This window comes from Somniosus microcephalus, chromosome 10 (assembly GCF_052327205.1).
Source record: "Somniosus microcephalus isolate GS21.2 chromosome 10, FLI_Smic_1.0, whole genome shotgun sequence".
In the NCBI taxonomy this organism is placed as follows: Eukaryota; Metazoa; Chordata; class Chondrichthyes; order Squaliformes; family Somniosidae; genus Somniosus; species Somniosus microcephalus.
Window position 1 is genome coordinate 226,344,600 of NC_140996.1, and position 16,019 is coordinate 226,360,618.

Consider the following 16,019-nt stretch of genomic DNA (forward strand, 5'->3'; position numbering starts at 1 on the left):
ATCATCCAAATTGAGTACCCTGTCCCTGCTTTCTCCCCATACCCCTTGATCCCTTTAGCCTTAAGAAATATATCCAACTCCTTCTTGAATATATTTAATGAATTGGCCTCTACTGCCTTCTGTGGTATGAGGAGAGATTGAGCCTATACTCTCTGGAGTTTAGAAAAATGAGAGGCAATCTCATTGAAACATACAAGATTCTGAGGGGCATTGACAGGGTAGATACTGAGAGGCTGTTTCCCCTGGCTGGAGTGTCTAGAGCCAGGGGTCACAGTCTCAGGATAGGGGGTCGGCCTTTTAAAACTGAGACGAGGAGGTATTTCTTCACTCAGAGGGTGGTGAATCTTTGGAATTCTCTGCCCGAAAGGGCTGTGGATGCTCAGTCGTTGAGTATATTCAAGGCTGAGATCGATAGATTTTTGGACTCATGGGGAATCAAGGGATATGGAGATTGGGCAGAAAAGTGGAGTTGAAGTCGAAGATCTTATTGAATGGTGGAGCAGGCTCGAGGGGTCATATGGCCTACTGCTACTCCTTGTTCTTATGTTTATCCTAAAAGGTCCTATTGTTCCTCTCCATATCCTACTTTTTCACCTATACTACCCTACCTAAAAGTGCAGTGTGTTGATCACTTTCTGTGTGAAGAACTTCCTTACACCAGTCCTAAATTTGCCCGTTATTAGTTGTAACACGTGACAAAAATGAAGCATTCTTCTCAAACTGGGGTCCGTAGAGACTGTCCAGGAGGTCCCCGACCGGAGGTAATTTCAAGCCTGCTCCTCTTAATAAAACCAGCACTGATTCAGTTCTTGCGAATTATTCTCAACAGCTGGGCCCGTCTCCTCACAGAGGCCCACAGCTCTCACTCACTTTGCAACAAGCGCTCCCTGCCAGTCGAGCAGATTCCTCTCCCTGGCGCTGCGACCCTGCGCCCTCCTCCCAACATGCGATCAGAGCGTCTGTGGGGCCCTTCAAATACATGCCTGAACGTGTTCAAACAAACACGTACAGTCCCACAGTGCAGCTGTTACAGAACATATGGCGGCGAGTCGTGCTTCCAAAAGCATCCCAGCATGTCCGTGGGGGCTCGTGCCCTCGCTCACCTTGGGCCAGCCCGCTGACAGCTTTAAAAATCGCCCAGCACTAAGTAGCTAATAGTGGCCATCTGTTGCTGCAGAGTGCCCAGAATTGGTGTGAGAAGCAGGAACGCCCATCTCACTGATATCTGGAAGTAAATACCTGAGGCCGAGGTCCAACAAAAAAAACTCGTGACCTAAAGAACAGATGGTGGGTGGAGAAAGCGCAGGAGATCCAGCAGCTAGCCGACAACCACAATGTACGTGGATTCTTTAGCGCAGTCAAGACCATCTACGGCCCAAGCACCCAAGGCCCTACCCCACTGCGGGCCAAGAATGGAGAGGTACTCATCAAGGACAGAGAGGCAGTCAGTGCCCACTGGAAGGAGCACTTCGAAGATCTCCTTAACCAAGACTCTGTCTTTGACGCGAGTGTCCTCAACTCCATCCCGCAGCATGCTACCCGCCACCATCTCAGCACAACCCCAGCCCGGCATGAGGTTGAAAAGGCCATCCGACAACTGAACAACAACAAGGCCTCAGGAGCATAGCGAAGAAGCACTACTGGCGCAAATTCATGAACTCATTTCTCTTATCTGGAAGGAGGAGAGCATGCCAGGGGATCTCAGACGCCGTAATTGTGACCATCTTCAAGAAAGGTGACAAGTCCGATTGTGGTAACTACAGAGGAGTTTCCCTGCTGTCTGCCACAGGGAAAGTCATTGCAAGAATCCTCCTCAATCGCCTTCTCCCAGTGGCCGAAGAGCGCCTCCCAGAGGCGCAATGCGGATTCCGCCCACTAAGGGGCGCAATGGACATGATCTTCACTGCATGTCAATTACAAGAGAAATGCAGGAAACAGCACCAACCGCTGTACATGGCCTTCTTTGACCTCACAAAGGCCTTCGACACTGTCAACCATAAGGGATTATGGAGTGTCCTCCTCAAATTCGGCTGCCCTCAAAAGTTTGTCACCATCCTCCAGCTTGCATGTCGTCGTGAAGCAGGCGTGATCCTGACCAAAGGTTCCACCACAGACCCAATTCACGAATGAACCGGGGTCAAGCAAGGCTGTGTCATCGCACCAACACTCTTCTCGATCTTCCTTGCTGCAATGCTCCATCTCGCCCTCAGTAAGCTCCCCATTGGAGTGGAGCTAATTTACAGAACAAATAGGAAACTGTTCAACCTCCGTCGCCACTGGTCCAGATCCAAGGTCGTCCCATTCTCTGTCGTCGAATTACACTATGCAGATGACGCTTGCGTCTGCGCTCACTCAAAGGTCGAACTCCAAACCATTGTCAACACCTTCACCGAAGCGTACGAGAGCATGGGCCTTACACGAAACATCCGTAAGACAAAGGTCCTCTACCAACCTGCCCCGCCACACAGTGCTGCCCCCCGATTATCAAAATCCACGACAAGGCCTTGGGCAACGTGGACCACTTTCCATACCTCGGGAGCCTACTGTCAACAAGGGCAGACGTCGATGGCCAAGTCCAACACCGCCTTCAGTTTGCCAGTGCAGCCTTCGGTCGCCTGAGGAAGAGTGTGTTTGAAGACCAGGACCTCAAACCCGGCACTAAGCTCATGGTCTACAGAGCAGCAGTGATACCTGCCCTGCTGTATGCCTCAGAGACATGGACCATGTACAGCAGGCACCTCAAAGCACTGAAGAGGTACCACCAACACTGCCTCCGCAAGATCCTGCAAATCCATTGGCAGGATAGGCGCACCAACGTCAGTGTTCTTGCTCAGGCCAACATCCCCAGCATCGAAGCTTTGACCACGCTCGATCAGCTCCGATGGACGGGTCACATTATCCGCATGCCCGATACGAGACTCCCAAAACAAGCGCTCTACTCGGAGCTCCGGCACGGCAAGAGAGCCCCAGGTGGGCAGAGGAAACGCTTCAAGGACACCCTCAAAGCCTCCTTGAAGAAGTGTAACATCCCCACCGACACCTGGGAATCCCTGGCCCAAGACCGCACAAAGTGGAGGAGAAGCATCCGGGAAGGCGCTGAACACCTCGAGTCTCTTCGCCGGGAGCAAGCGGAAGCCTAGCGCAGGCAGCGCAAGGAGCGCATGTCCACCCATGCGCCCCACCCACCCCTTCAACCACCGTCTGCCCCACCTGTGACAGAGACTGTAGGTCCCACATTGGACTCATCAGTCACCTGCGAACTCATTTTTAATCTGGAAGCAAGTCATCCTCGGTTCCGAGGGACTGCCCATGATGATGATATCTGGAAGTAAATACCTGTTTTCTTAAAAGCATTATTAAAACACTCTTTACATGCAGCGTTTTCATTTTATTAGTATTATAATTTAGATGGGGGGTGGGGGCTGTCCGTGATTGCAAATCCATTTGAAAAGGGGTCCTTCAACCAAAAGAGTTTGAGAACCACTGCTTTAATACTACATAAAGGGGTTAAAAAATAGTGCCACTCACAGGAAAAAAAAGTCCCAGCTTAACGGTACAACTGTTGCAATAAGTGCCTTGCCTAAGCCAGGTGCCAGAGGGAAGGGATAAGCCATTAAATTCAAATACAAACTCCTTGTGGGAATGTATCTTTTAAAATTTGCCAATGACACCAAACTTGGGGGTGTGGCAAACAGTGAGGAGGATACCAATTGACTACAACAGGATATAGAAAGGCTAGCAGAATGGGCAGATGGAATTTAATACAGAAAAATGTGAGGTGATGCATTTTGGCAGAAGGAACAGGGAGAGGCAATATACACTTAATGGCACAGTTTTAAAGAGTGCAGGGACAGAGAGACCTGGGAGTTAATGTGCATAGGCCCCTGAAGGTGGCAGGACATATTGAGAGAGTGGTTAGCAAAGCATATGGGATCTTGGGCTTCATAAATAAAGATATGGAGTACAAAAGTAGAGAAGTTATGCTGAACCTTTATAAAGCGCTGGTTAGGCCACAACTGGAGTATTGTGTCCAGTTCTGGTCACCACACTTTAGGAAGGATGTGAAGGCCCTTGAGAGGGTGCAGAGGAGATTTACCAGAATGGTTCCGGGGATGGGGGATCTTAGCTACAAGGACAGGTTGGAGAAGCTGGATTTGTTTTCATTAGAGCAAAGGAGGTTGAGGGGTGATTTGATAGAGGTGTACAAGATCATGACGGGTTTGGATAGGCTAGACAGGGAAAGGCTGTTCCCACTAGTTGATGGTACAAGGACTAGGGGACACAGATTTAAGGTTTTGGGCCAGAGATACAGGGGGGGTGTGAGGAAAAACTTTTTTTACGCAGCAAGTGGTGAGGACCTGGAACTCGTTGCCGACGGAAGTGGTGAAAACATTGAGTGTCTCCGCTTCCAAGGGGAGACTGGATAGGCACTTGAGGGAAATAAACTTGCAGGGCTACAGGGATAGAGCGGGGACTGACTCGATTGCTCTGCAGAGAGCCGACACGGACTCGATGGGCCGAATGGCCTCCTATTGTGCCGTTATGACTCTATGCATTTGACTGGCAACTTTCAACAAGCGTGTTCATCAGTCATTCGCCTCCACCAGTGCGCAAAACACAGATGACAAAACTAGTGAGTCCCCTGTTAACATGGAATTCAAAAGACCATTAGATCAGCACTTAATCTGTAGCCCAAGCACTGAGGTACTGCAATGATCGTCAGTAACAGCCTTTGTCAGAAGACAAAGGAAAGGAGCTATCCTGTAAACTTACATAGAAGATAGGAGCAGGAGTAGGCCATTCGGCCCCTCGAGCCTGCTCCGCCATTCAATGAGATCATGGCTGATCATCCAAATTCAGTACCCTGTTCCTGCCTTCTCCCCATATCCCTTTAGCCTTAAGAAATATATCTAACTCCTTCTTGAATATATTTAATGAATTGGCCTCAACTGCCTTCTGTGGTAGAGAATTCCACAGGTTCACCACTCTCTGGGTGAAGAAATTCCTCCTCATCTCTGTCCTAAATAGCTTACCCCTTATCCTTAGACTGTGACCCCTGGTTCTGGACACCCCAACCATCGGGAACATCCTTCCAGCATCTAGTCTGTCTAGTCCTGTTAGAATTTTATAATTATAAACTTGTAGATTACTTTCTTTTAAAATGGCAGAGACCTTGTGCCAAATCTTCCCTGTGATCAAAGGTCTGCAGTATAATGATGCCTTAAAAAGGGAGCTGGACTGGTTCGTGACTGGGGCAGAGATCACATCATATAGAAATCTTTATAGATAACACTTGGTCCGTGTGATCTACTGGACCGGTTTCAATCGCCTGAGGGAGCCAAAGAGCAATTTTCTTTATTGGCCCTGGGTTTTTTCGTCTCTCCCAGGAGATTACATGGGAGGGGTGTGGGAGAGCGAGGGAGGGAGTGTCTGGTTATGATGTTCCGGCCATCATGCTGTGGGGCAGGCTTGATGGGCCAGCTGGTCTCTTCCTGCCCATCAATTTCGGATGTTCGTAAATCACAAATGGGACCTTTGAGAGCAACTGTGGACGTACCATTGCTACCTGTGCTCTAAAATAGTCTCTCAATATAAGTGGGGTAAACTCTTAAGCAGCCGACAGCCTTGCCGCTGTACAGAACAGGCTCTGCAATATATAGGCGCTAACTTAAATTTTTTTTTTTGAAAAGCTGATTAGGTTCAAGTCTCCCACCGATTCAAAAATGCATCAGCAACAAACTGGAGGCAGCAAAGCTGATGGCGCTGCGGCTTCAAACTGGGGGGGGGGGGGGTGGTTACAGGGAGAAGCTGTATTGAGAATTTGAAGCCAATTTCAGGAGTGTGCGTCAGCAATAACCAAACTCACAATATAAACGGGTTAAAAGAGAAAGGGTAATGAATCCAGCGCATCTGGATCTGGCCTGCTTCAATAAATCTGGACTCATTTTTCTGCAGAAAAAGCAGATTTATACTGGGCAGCTTAAAGCCAGAAAAGGGATGAGCTCAGATGGAGATACGCACAACGCACAAGGACTTGGTGCCAAGTCTGGAATGCATCAAGTTGTAAAATCATTCGGAGGTGAACTCGGCAAGCACAACCTTCAATTCGTCTGCCGCCCAGTCCACTTAATCTACCTATTGCTTTACTTGACACAAATTGACAGTGAATACAGATTCAATCTGAATCACGCACCTAATGCGAACCTGGCTAAAACAACTTTCCAAATTGACATTTGTAAAAGGCTGCGTTGAATTTTGGCTGCACAAGGTTCAGATTAGCTATGGAAAAGGACAGGGAGCAATCTAGAGTAAAACTACTTAATTAGAGGAAGGCCAATTTCAGTGGGATGAGAATGGATCTGGCCTGGGTAAATTGGAATCAAAGATTGGCAGGCAAAACTGTAACTGTAAAAGCTGCCTTTAAAGAGGAAATAGTTCAGGTACAGTCGAGGTGCATTCGCACTAGGGGGAAATGCAGGGCAACTAAAGTCAGGGCTCCCTGGACGACAAAAGAGATAGAGAGTAAGATGAGGCAGAAAAAGAGCACATATGACGGATGTCAGGTCAAGAATACATCTGAGAATCAGGCTAAATATAGAAAGTTCAGAGGAGAAAATAAGAGGGGCAAAGAGAGGGTATGAGACATAACATAAAAGTCTTCTATAGGCATATAAATAGTAAAAGGGTAGTAAGAGGAGGGGTGGGGCCGATTAAGGACCAAAAAGGAGACCTACGCATGGAGGCAGAGAGTATGGCTGAGGAACTAAATGAGTACTTTGCATCGGTCTTCACCGAGGAAGAAGATGCTGCCATAGACATAGTAATGGAGGAAGTAGTGGAGATACTGGATAGGGTAAAAATTGATAGAGGTACTGGAAAGGCTGGCTGTACTTAAAGTAGATAAGTCACCAGGACCAGATGGGATGCATCAAGGACGCTGAGGGAAGTGAAGGAAGACATTGCGGAGGCACTGGCCATAATCTTCCAATCCTACTTAGAAACAGGGATGGTGCCAGAGGACTGGAGAATTGCAAATGTTACATCCTTGTTCAAAAAAGGGTATATAGACAAACCCAGCAACTACAGGCCAGTCAGTTTAACCTCGGCAGTGGGGAAGCTTTTAGAAACAATAATCAGGGACAAAATTAACAGTCACTTGGACAAGTGTGGATTAATTAAGGAAAGCCAGCACGATTTGTTAAAGGCAAATCGTGTTTAACCAACTTGATCGCGTTTTTTGATGAGGTAACAGAGAGGGCTGATGAGGGCAATGCGGTTGACGTGGTGTACATGGATTTCCAAAAGTCGTTCGACAAAGTGCCGCATAATAGGCTTGCCAGCCCATGGAATTAAAGGGACAGTGGCAGCATGGATACAAAATTGGTTAAGTGACAGGAAACAAGAGAGTAGTGGTGAGCGGTTGTTTTTCGGACTGGAGAAAGGTATACAGTGGTGGTCCCCAGGTGTTGGTTCTCAGACCACTGCTTTTCTTGATATATATTAATGACTTGGACTTGGTGTACAGGGCACAATTTCAAAATTTGCCGATGACACAAAACTTGGAAGTATAGTGAACAGTGAGGAGGATAGTGATAGACTTCAAGAGGACATAGATAGGCTGGTGGAATGGACGGACATGTGGCAGATGAAATTTAACGCAGAAAAGTGCGAAGTGATACATTTTGGTAGAAAGAATGAAGAGAAGAAATATAAACGAAAGGGTACAATCCTAAAGGGGGTGCATGAACAGAGAGACCTGGGGGTATATGTGCGCAAATCGTTGAAGGTGGCAGGACAGGTTGAGAAAGCAGTTAAAAAGGCTTACGGGATCCTGGACTCCATAAAGAGAGGTATAGAGTACAAAAACGTGGAACTTATGATGAACCTTTATAAAACACTGGTTCAGCCTCAACTGGAGTATTGTGTCCAATTCTGGGCACCGCACTTTAGGAAGGATGTGAAGGCCTTAGAGAGGGTGCAGAAAAATTTACGAGAATGATTCTAAGCATGAGGGACTTCAGTTACATGGATAGACTGGAGAAGCTGGGTTGTTCCCCTTAGAACAGAGAAGATTGACAGAAGTTTTGATAGAGGAGTTCAAAATCATGAGGGATCTGGACAGAGTAGATAGAAAGAAACTGTTCCCATTGGCGGAAGGGTTGAGAACCAGAGGACACAGATTTAAGGCGATTGGCATGAGGAAAAACATTTTTACTCAGCGAGTGGTTAGGATCTGGAATGCACTTCCTGAAAGGGTGGTGGAGGCAGACTCAATTAGGGCTTTCAAAAGGGAATTGGATAAGTGCCTGAAGGAAAAAAAATTGCAGGGCTACGGGGAAAGGGCGGGGGAGTGGGACTAGCTGAAGTGCTCTTGCAGGGAGCTGGCACGGGCTCAAAGGGGCCGAATGGCCTTCTTCCGTGCTGTAGCCATTCTATGATTGTATGAACTGCAGATCTTCTGCAGGCTTTTTAATATCAGCAAGTAGCTCACGACACCATTTGCACACATAATGCGACGAAATCGTCTTTAGGGTCTTTAATCTTAATGGGCTTTTCTGATTCTAGTCTTGGCAGATTGACCCCCAAAGCACCACCACCTTTGTAATTCAGCATCAGCCCATTTTGTGCCTTGTGTTCAGGGAAGGCCACGAGTCACGGGGACCACCGCCAAGTAACAGTCACACAGATGAATACCAAGTGGATTTAATGTTTCATCCCTATATTTTTTGTGTTCTAAATCAAGCAGTTGAATCCTGGGAAAGTAACATTGCAATAAGACTAAGCTCCACTTTAATGTCATAACTGAAAGGTCGGCTTCAGTCAGTCATTCGGAGTTTGCAATCTGTGCCACACTCTGGGCAAAAACATTGGTGTTGAGGAATGTTGGCCGCTCACCTGTATTTTAGAGAACGGCGATGTCATTAAAAGTTTTTCTTTCAAGCGGTTGGTACTAAGTCGCCGTGGTAGAATACAGAGCCCCGAATGCAAACGTGGAGGAAAAGGTCCCCCACGCTTCCTCTCCTCACTTTAGCCTCGAATCTTTTACATGGGTCTACACTGCCATCGGTTCTCCGTTTATATTTCAGAGCACAGCAAACTGAGGGAGGCCTGTATGTCTGCACTCTTATATCATTAAAAACACCTCGAAAGGCGTTGAAGAAGCTTCGTACAGAGAATGCCTGGAGAAGCCTAGCATTTCACCAGCTAAATCTTTGGATTTTTCATTTATTGTTTTAATTTATTACTTTTTTTTTAAACTGATTTGCTGCCACTTAGCTAGGGGGAAAATACAGAGCAAATTCCTGCTGACGTGTCAGTTTGGCTCAATCAGTAGCACCCTCTCCTCAGCATATAATCTGAGCTGATTCACTGGCACAGTACCAAGTCAGTACTGCTGCATTATCTGAGGTGCTGTTCTCCAGATAATACGGAGGTCCTGTCCGCCTGTGCGGGCTGATGTTAAAGCAATAACTGGGTAGGTCGCAGGATTAGTATTCTGGAAGGATGAGATAAAAATGGGCCAAAGTGCCTTCACCGCCTGAACTGATCCAATTTAAATTTAACTTAATGTACACCTGAATGCTCTGCACAAAAGGCAATGTCCAACTCAGTTAGTGACCTGACAGTCCTGTGATCGTTCAGTCACCCATATAATCTTTTGCACATTTTGTGCTAAACCACAAAATATTAACCGGGGGGGGGGCGTAAAATACACACAGAAAAAGAGGTTCAAAGGATGGAATTAAATTGCAAAAACCACTCTCTCCCAATACAAAATAGGTCAGTGGATAAACGCACTGTGGGGCGATACTGAGAAAACGCAGGCCACAAAAGCTCCCAGGTTTGATCTTTAATTTGTGCTAGGAGCAAACCTCTGCCAAGGCAGTCCCGAGGCAGGAAAAACTGCCTTCAGCATTCCAAGCGCACAGGGGAACGGGAACCTCAACACTTCTGCCCCCAATTGCTGTCCATGATCCCTACAAGGAGTGCAAAAACCGTGTGGCATGCAGTTTTGGTCGAAAACCAGGAGATTATGTCAACACAGGGCCTGACCCGGCAGCCATGGTCTCTGCAGCTGAATTATCTGCCAACGCTCACTGCTGTGAGGCAGTGTCCTGGCCAATATAAAAGCATAAAAGTAACAGATTATCTGGTCATTATCACATTGCTGTTTGTGGGAGCTTGCTGTGCGCAAATTGGCTGCCGTGTTCCCTACATTACAACAACGACTACTCTTGAAAAGTATCTCATTGGCTGTAAAGCGCTTTGGGACGTCCTGAGGTTGTGAAAGGCGCTATAGAAATGCGAGTCTTTCTTTGTTTCTTTCCCAACTCACACAGGATGCATGACAATTTTTGGCAAGAGACCAGACACCCCTGAGTTAGCAAGGTTCCTCTTCTCTCCTGAAGGTAGCAGCTATCAAAAGTTGTGCCTATACGAACAAATGATTTTTTTTCCTGGTTGCCTGACTGCTCCCTGCTGAGCACAGGACCAAATAGCACATGGTTTGTGTGAACCAAAGAGGTCCCAGAATCAGTCGAACTCTCCTGCCGGCCCCTCGCCACTGGTGAGCAATGCCACGGGGCATGCAATGGAAAAATAATATTTTTGGCCATTTAGGATGACTTTCTTGGACAGTCAGGAGAAGGGTTAAACATAAGAACATAAGAATTAGGAGCAGGAGTAGGCCATTCAAACCTGCTCCACCATTCAATAAGGTCATGGCTGATCATCTTCCTCAACTCCACTTTTCCACACTATCCCCATATCCCTTAATTCCCTTAGTATCCAAAAATCTATCGATCTCTGTCTTGAATATACTCAATGACTGAGTCTCCACAGCCCTCTGGGGTAAAGAATTCCAAAGATTCACCACCCTTTGAGTGAAGAAATTTCTCATCTCAGTCCTAAATGGCCGACCCCTTATTCTGAGACTGTGACCCCTGGTTCTAGACTCCCCAGCCAGGGGAAACATCCTCCCAGCATCTACCCCATCAAGCTCTGCAAGAATTTTATATGTTTCAACGAGATCACCTCTCATTCTTCTAAACTCCAGAGAATGTAGGCCCATTCTACTCAATCACTTCTCATGGGACAATCCCCCCATCCCAGGAATAAGTCTGGTGAACCTTTGCTGCACTTCTTCTAAGGCAAGTATATCCTTCCTTACTGTGCACAGTACTCCAGGTGCGGTCTCACCAAGGCCCTATATAACTGCAGAAAGACTTCTTTACTCTTATACTCCAATCCTTTTGGAATAAAGGTTCTTGCGGAAAGACACTGAGCATGGGCGCTGTATTTTCTCCAAGCCAGCTCTTCCAGTGCCATTAAAATAAAAATATAAGCAATATTTTTTTTTAATTAAAGAGAAAAAAAGATTGTGGTCAATGGATTTAAAATGCGCCTGTGTGTTTTTCCGAAAGGTGCAGGAGATTAAAATAGTGCTTTTTCGCCCAAGGTATCTGGGTTCAGCTCAGAATGATGGGATGCAAGTCTCCTCTCTCTGACAACTGCCAGGGTGCAGTAGCTTTGCGGAGTATCAATCCCTGGCGGGCATCGGTCCAAGCCTGATCATACTTCAGTACAAATGAGAACTAGAGTGGGCCAAATGGTGGGAAACAGAAATATTCACGCTGGTCTTGTAATGGCTGCTCTTGCAGTGGTTGTGGTTAGACGTGTTGTTGGAGCGGAGCACAGTGAGCTTCGCTGTGTATCGGGCTGTGCTGTACCCCAGATACATGTGCATACTGACCACAACACTTCCAGCTTTCATCCTTGGTCTATGCTGTGAGCCAAACTCAGCAAGGCAGAACCGGGGGGAGGCAATGTTCCTGGGTCTGGAGGCCCCGCACAGGCTGCTCGCCAGCTTTTAAAAATGGGAAAAAATCACACATGCACGAGAATTTGAATGGGCCATGCAGCCAGTTAAAGGGGCCATGCAACCAATAAAACAATGAGAGGTAGGGAGAGCATAAGATGATTCATGCACTATGGTACAGGGGGAGATGAGGAAGGGGAGAGGAAAAACAAGACAATTCACAGAGTACTCAATATTAATATTGGGTGCAAGTGTTAGAAAGAGTGCTCTATTCCCCAGCACTGATGAACTAAGTGCAAAGCACGAACTGGAAAAACAAATGTTAAATATATAAAAGGTGACACTTTCAATTTTAATGACAAATCTCACAAATGAGAAAATAAACTTTTTTTTTTATAAAGTGAAGAACATACCTGCAAGACCCAAAAATGCAGCTAAGTAGCGAGTTTCAAGGCCATCTCTTACAGTCTGAATCGCACCATAGATAGGAGGTAGAATCATAATCAGGTTACTAACGGTATTCCCTGCAGAACAGAAAGAATGAGAGCGTGAGGGTTAGTGCCAAGCAGCTAACAACTGCTGCAGTGTTTGGTCTGCACATAAATCACAGCTGAATTCTGAGTACAACTACGTTGGGATCTAACTACATATCTTGGCCAACAGTTTCTACGAACGATTTAGAAAAATAGGGGAAGAGCTCCTCTGGTGACTCAACGACTTTAGCTAGTGAGTAGCTGAGCCACACAGACCAGGAGGGTAATGGTCCGTGCTGAGTGAGCTGGCCTCAGCCAGGGCGCTAGAGGTCAATGTTCTCGCTAAGCTGCGCGGCCACGCAGCGCTCTGGAGGTCCCGCGCAGGCCGCTCACCGGCTTGAACATGGGAGAAACCACGCATGCGTGAATATTTGAATGGGCCGCGCAGCCAGTTAAAGGGACCACGCACCAAGAAAAAAAGAGGGTACTTTGGTAGAGATAATACAACTGACCTCGGCACTCTACTGTTCGTTGTGGGGGGGCACAGGTTAGGCCAGGATAAAGCCCGGCTCTACTCAGAATAACGCAACATCTTTAATGTCCACCTGAACAGACCAAAGGCTTTTTCCTGTGTTTTTATTAAATTCATTCTTCACATGTAGACATCACCGGCAAGGTTGGCATTTATTGCCCGTCCCTAGTTGCCCTTAGGTGGTGGTGGTGGTGGTGGGCCGCCTTCTTGAACCGCTGCAGCCGGTGTGGATTCTTGGAAGCAGTGTGATACTGAGTGACTTGCACTCCAGAGGGCAGTTAAGAGTCAACCATGTTGGTGTGGGACTGGAGTCACATATAGGCCCAGACTAGGTAAGGAGGGCACGTTTCCTTTGCTAAAAAGGACCTTAGTGAACAAGTTGGGTTTCTACAACAATCCGGCAGCTTCACAATCACTTTTACTGACACCAGCTTTTTATTTAAGAACATAAGAAATAGGAGCAGGAGTAGGCCATACGGCCCCTCGGGCCTGCTCCGCCATTCAATAGGATCATGGCTGATCTGAATCTAGGCTCACGTCCACTTCCCTGCCCTCTCCCCGTAACCCCCAATTCCCTTATCTCCTTATTTCCAGACTCTCTTTTATAAAAAAAAAACTGAATTCAAACACTCAAACTGCCGTGGTGGGATCTGAACTTGATTATTAGTCCAGTAACATAACCACTACACTAACTTACCCATTTAACATTTTACTGGAAGATGGGTGGGGACAGTGCGGCACCCCCTCAATACTGCACTGGACTGTCACCATAGACTATGAGCTCAAACCCTTGAACCCACGACTTGCTGACTGCGCGATAAGAAAGCTACCAAGCTGGCCAACGATAACACAAAGTTACCGAGTCTGCCCCGGAATGTCGTGACACAACAAGTCACTTGCCCTATATGCAGCCTCTTGGTAAACAAACCCTATTGTTATTCGATGCAATCAGTTTCAGTCAGTGGGCACAGATAAGCGTTCAAATAAAAAATTGCAGCACTAGAAGTGGCCATTTTTTTCTTTTCCTGCTGTTGTGTGGCATTCTGTAGATAAGTGAGAATTTTATTTATTTATTTTTTTAAAAAGCAGCATGACACAAGAACTGTGCCACAACAGCTTCTCTGTGCACAATCAATTCTAACGTTCCTTTGCTTGGAGCATGGTGTACTTTGAATTTTCTGTTTCCAGCATTGAAAAATGCATCCAGAAAAAAAAAATACAACTCATCTTCTGACCCCTCAATGCCTCTCCGCCATTTACAAGGCTCAAGTCAAGCGTGCAATGGAATACTCTCCACTTGCCTGGGTGAGCGCAGCTGCACCAACACTCAAGAAGCTCGACACCATCCAGGGCAAAGAAGGCCACTTGCGCCAATGTTCCCTCTGATACTTTCTTGGGCCGCGTGGCCCATTAGAAAATCCGCGGGACCTCTGGAGCGCCGCGCAGCTTAAAGGGAACATTGCTTGGCGGCACGGCACTGGACTCAATGTCGAACCCCTCCATTACCGGCGCACTGTGGATGAAGTATGTACGATCTACAGCAGTCGTCTGTTGTCCAATACATTAGCCAGATGTGGCTAATTGGAAATCCAAATGTGGAAAATTGAATTTCTGATTAGCAAATAAAAAGAGAAACAGACACCGTCCTTAGTCACATGTTCTCAATACTCATTCGCACGACATGTGCATGTGAACTTTAGCCTTTTTGTGTGTTTGTTGATAAAATAGCAAGACAAAAAGCAGAGCGTGCAAGTGTTAGTTAATCATTGAGTGCTTTACTTCCTTGGTTACTGAATGGTCGTGATAGTTGTTAACTGAAGCACCTGGATTATGCAAGAGTGCGTGCAAGGTGTTTTTGTAGCGTCAGCCATGGCTCAGTTGGTAATCCAGGGACCGAAGCACAAAAATCCAGGCTGACACTCCAGTGCAGTGCTGAGGGAGCGCTGCACTGTTGGAGTGTGCCGTCTTTCAGATGAGACATTAAACCGAGGCCCCCCCGTCTGCCCCCTCAGGTGGACGTAAAAGATCCCATGGCACTATTTCGAAGAGGAGCAGGGGAGTTCTCCCCGGTGTCCCGGCCAATATTTATCCCTCACTCAACATAACAAAAACAGATGATCTGGTCATTATCACATTGCTGTTTGTGGGAGCTTGCTGTGCGTAAATTGGCTGCCACATTTCCTACATTACAACAGTGACTACACTTCACAAAAAAAAGTACCTCATTGGCTGTAAAGTGCTTTGGGACGTCCGGTGGTCATGAAAAGCGCTACATAAATGCAATCTTTTACTAAAATTGGTGCACGTGGCTAAAACGGTGGTAGGTTTTAAGGAGCGTCTTAAAGGAGGAGAGAGGCGGAGAGTTTTAGGGAGGGAATTCCAGATCTTGGGGCCTTGGCAGCTGAAGGCACAGCCGCCGATGGTGGAGTGATGAAAATCGGGGGGATGCACAAGAGACCAGAACTGGAGGAGCGCAGAGATCCTAGAGGGTTGTGGGCTGGAGGAGGTTAGAGACGGGGACAGGCGAGGACATGGAGGGATTTAAAAACAAGGATGAGAATTTTAAAATCGAGGCATTGCTGGACCGGGAGCCAATTCTGTAAATTGAGTGCAGCATTTAGTTTACATGAAAGTCTCTCGACAATGAAACTAATTTCTTTAAAAAAAGCTTCTTTTTTTTTTAAAAAAGCAACATCTTTCTCTTAATCCAGTCACTTCTATCTCGAGAGCAGAGGTGAGACGTGTGGTAGTGCACACAGCTCAGTCACCCTCAGGCAAGAGGCTCAGAAGAAACAGTGAAACAAGGACTATTTTTAACTTTACAGTTTTTGTTAAACAAAACCAGTCGGTGCTAGAATCACTATATAGCAATTCTACAACCGATGGAAGCAATTCAAGGTTCCTTTAACGTTCAACACATGGTTCTGAGCTGAAAAGGGAGAAGCACAGATTATTCACTGTGCAAATTTTCAGTCATTCCAAAAACAAAGTGAAAGATCTATTCCCTGCAATGGTGTTCTGCTTCTGGTAATGAAGAGGAAGTACAGGCAGAATAAAGGGGTGAATATATTCAATTGATAGCCAAGGTTCAGTCCAGGGAGGTACAAAATGTAACTGTATGGGAGCCACAAGCAGTCTGAAACCCTTCTATCCTAGTTACACTCCACAAATGCGTCAACTCCAAAAACCTCCGATA

At 46.6% G+C, this 16,019-nt stretch overlaps 1 protein-coding gene across 1 annotated transcript in view; it reads right to left on the bottom strand.

The window, feature by feature from the left end:
* acer3 (alkaline ceramidase 3) overlaps positions 1 to 12,370 on the bottom strand; it is a 177,362-nt gene extending 164,992 nt beyond the window's left edge. Inside the window, exon 1 of the mRNA XM_085999681.1 lies at positions 12,232 to 12,370. Coding sequence (XP_085855807.1) covers positions 12,232 to 12,319 — 88 coding nt within the window. The 5' untranslated portion in view covers positions 12,320 to 12,370. The remainder of the gene's footprint in view (positions 1 to 12,231) is intronic.
* Positions 12,371 to 16,019: the final 3,649 nt, after the last annotated feature.